Source organism: Myotis davidii, unplaced genomic scaffold (assembly GCF_000327345.1).
Source record: "Myotis davidii unplaced genomic scaffold, ASM32734v1 scaffold245, whole genome shotgun sequence".
Taxonomy (NCBI): Eukaryota; Metazoa; Chordata; class Mammalia; order Chiroptera; family Vespertilionidae; genus Myotis; species Myotis davidii.
In genome coordinates, this window is record NW_006296225.1 from 624,362 (window position 1) to 627,366 (window position 3,005).

General features: G+C 31.8%; 1 protein-coding gene across 1 annotated transcript in view; it reads right to left on the bottom strand.

The window, feature by feature from the left end:
- The window catches only part of AADACL2 (arylacetamide deacetylase-like 2), an 18,379-nt gene that overhangs the window by 6,579 nt on the left and 8,795 nt on the right, over positions 1 to 3,005 (bottom strand). The window contains exon 4 of the mRNA XM_006771134.2: positions 2,209 to 2,380. Coding sequence (XP_006771197.2) covers positions 2,209 to 2,380 — 172 coding nt within the window. The remainder of the gene's footprint in view (positions 1 to 2,208; positions 2,381 to 3,005) is intronic.

Consider the following 3,005-nt stretch of genomic DNA (forward strand, 5'->3'; position numbering starts at 1 on the left):
AAATATAGAAAGTTTAACAGACCATGAAGACAAGTAATTTCAAATATGATTATAAAAATATATAAGAAAGGGTAAAGGAAATTACTTTTTTATGTTCTTAAAGTACACTGAGTTTTTAATGCAGCATTCTCAGTTGTAACAATCTCTTCAAACAGATAGACCAAAAATTTAAATATATACTCTCTTTTTTTTGTATAATGCAAAGAATAGAATAATATCAAATTTTATTTTACTTCAAGAAAACAATTTGTACTGCCTTACAAATGTTATTGTGAATTGCATTTATTTTTGGTGGCTATATTAATATTGAAGATTGCCCGGTGGGTTTTCATTTCTTCATAAATCTCTATGGCTACATCTACTCATCATTTAAAAAGCTTTCTTTACTTCCAAAGCCAAGCAAACAGTACATTATATATGGAGAAATTATAGGTGTGGCAAGGTGTTGCTTGATCAATCATTGTTGGGTAATTGTTGGACAGTTTTCAGAATTTCTACATCCACAAAACCAGTTTTAGATAAGAATCGAAATCAGATTGCTATATGACTTGGCATGGCAGCTTGTATAATAATCTGAAAGTGAGCACAGTTTCCAAGTTTCTTTCCCCAAGTAACTTCCCACTGCAGGCCAGCAAGATCCTTCAAATAAGTGATGTGTTATTTCAAATACACATCAGGTTAGTTCAGGGTGGAAGAGACCTCAGGAATCAACATGTTTAATGGTTTGCAAACTTCCTTTTTACTCCTAAGAAAATTTATATAATATTCTAACTACCACAGGCATTGAAGTGGAGCATCTTGAGTTAAAGGGAGGCCCAGGGTGCAGAGCCAAACGTGAAATTTTGCTACCACGGATGTAACGGCTCCACAACAGGGCTTTATATGGGTACGTGGTGTTACAGATCAGTACATACGTGTAGGCATAAGTATATATGCATATGTGTGTATAGATATTCACATGTGTATAGTATATATATATAAAAATATAAATGTGTATGTCTCTCTGTTTGTATGTGCAATCTCCTTCTAAGTCCTCCAAGCATGAGTCATTTATTTTAATATTTAAGAGAAAAGAAATTAAGGAAAAAGGTATCGGAATGCTTCCCAAATGATTTAATGAGGCCAGTATAAACCTTAGGTCAATATCTGACAAAGACATTTTTTAAAATAAAAAGCAGTCCCTCCCAAAGCACTACATCTTTAATTTTAGCAAATGGAAACTAGCCGTATATAAAATTTTTATTCATCGTGACCAAATGAGGCGTATGCCTGAATGCAAGCATAATGTAATGTCTGAAAGTCAATTGACATAACTTACCACACTAAAAAAAATTAAAGGTGAGGAATCACATGGTCATCTGAAATAGATGCATTAAAAGCAGTCAGAAAATCCCATATCCATTTATGCAAAAACTATCAGTAAAAAGGATTAGAAGGGATTCCTCAATCTGACAAAAACCAAGTACGGAAAACCTTCAGTTAACATCACATTTATTGGTGACATATTACATGATTTCTCCTAAATTCCAGAGGTAGGAAATTAATATTTACTGGAAGTCCCAGCCAATGCACTGATTAAGAAAATCAAACAAAAGCATAAAAATTGGAAAGGAAGAATTAAAACTCTCTCTAGTTGCAGAAGATATGATTATTTTAAAAAATCATAGGAGATGTAAAAAAAAACACCAACTACTAGAATTTATAAGTAAAATTTTCAAGAATATAATTGTAAGGTTACTTTAAAAATCAATTGTATTTTTATGTACAATCAACAAACATTTGGAAAATATTATTTTAAATGAAACTTTCCAAAGTAACTCAAGAATAACAATGGGAAAATATTTGCAATTAATGCACATGGTATATTTCATATTTTATATTGCTGAAGAAATTGAAAAGAACTAAATAAAATATGAGATATACCATGTGCATTAATTGGAAGTGTCATTATTAAGATGCCAATCTTCTCCAAATCTATAGATTCAATGCAGTATCAATCAAAATTCAATTAGTCTTTTTTTTTTTTTAGAATTCAGAAGTAGGTTGTCATATTATTATGGTCAATTGATTTTAAATGCAAGCATCACTGTAATCCAATGAGAAAGGATGCTCTTTTCAAGAAATGGTTCTGGAAGAACTAAAAATCTGTAAGATGGGAGAAATAACCTTTGATTTCTATTTCCCAGCATAAAAACTAATACAATGTACCTTTTGAGTCACTGCTGCTGCTAACCGGCCCCCAGAACTGTCTCCTGAAATACAGATTCGGGTGGGATCCACTCCATATTTTGTAAGAATTTTATCCTGAAGAAAAAACTTGACTGCAGCGATGCTGTCTTCAAATTGAGCAGGAAAGCGGTGTTGGGGAGCTAGTCTATAGCTTTGAAAAAGAAAAATGTATTTAAACAGTTTTAATAAGTACCATTATGGTTGTATCTGTCTCTGTAGCTTCCAAGTATCAAATAAATGTAATGAAACAGGTTTTATTGTTTTATCTTCCAAAAATCAAACCTGAGTTTTCTGCTAACTCATCATGATGTGAAAAAATAAAAATAGATATAAAGCTTTCCACATCATATCTAAGGTCCATGGGTGGCATTGCTTGTGAGAAGTAAGGGGATTGTTATGAACTCCCTGATACTATGACCATAACTTTTAGTCCAAGTACATTTTGGATTGAAGATGCTCTATAGCTTACATCATATTCTCAGTGTAACTGGTGATCAAAAACATTTTTAAAAATGATTGAAAAAGCACCATTGATGTTTGAAGGCAGACGACTTGAGAGCATATTTTAGGCAAATGTCCTATTTTTTTAAGGTCATTTAGATACAAATTCTACACACTGGTAATGCACATCCCTCATTATGGATAGTGCCCAGGAGTTGATTCTACATAAAAATTTTGAAATATATATAACATTTAAATATGCTAGAAATCTTGCTAGTTTCTGGTAAATTCACACTATCACACAATTCTTTGAATAGATATAGATTTTTCATATA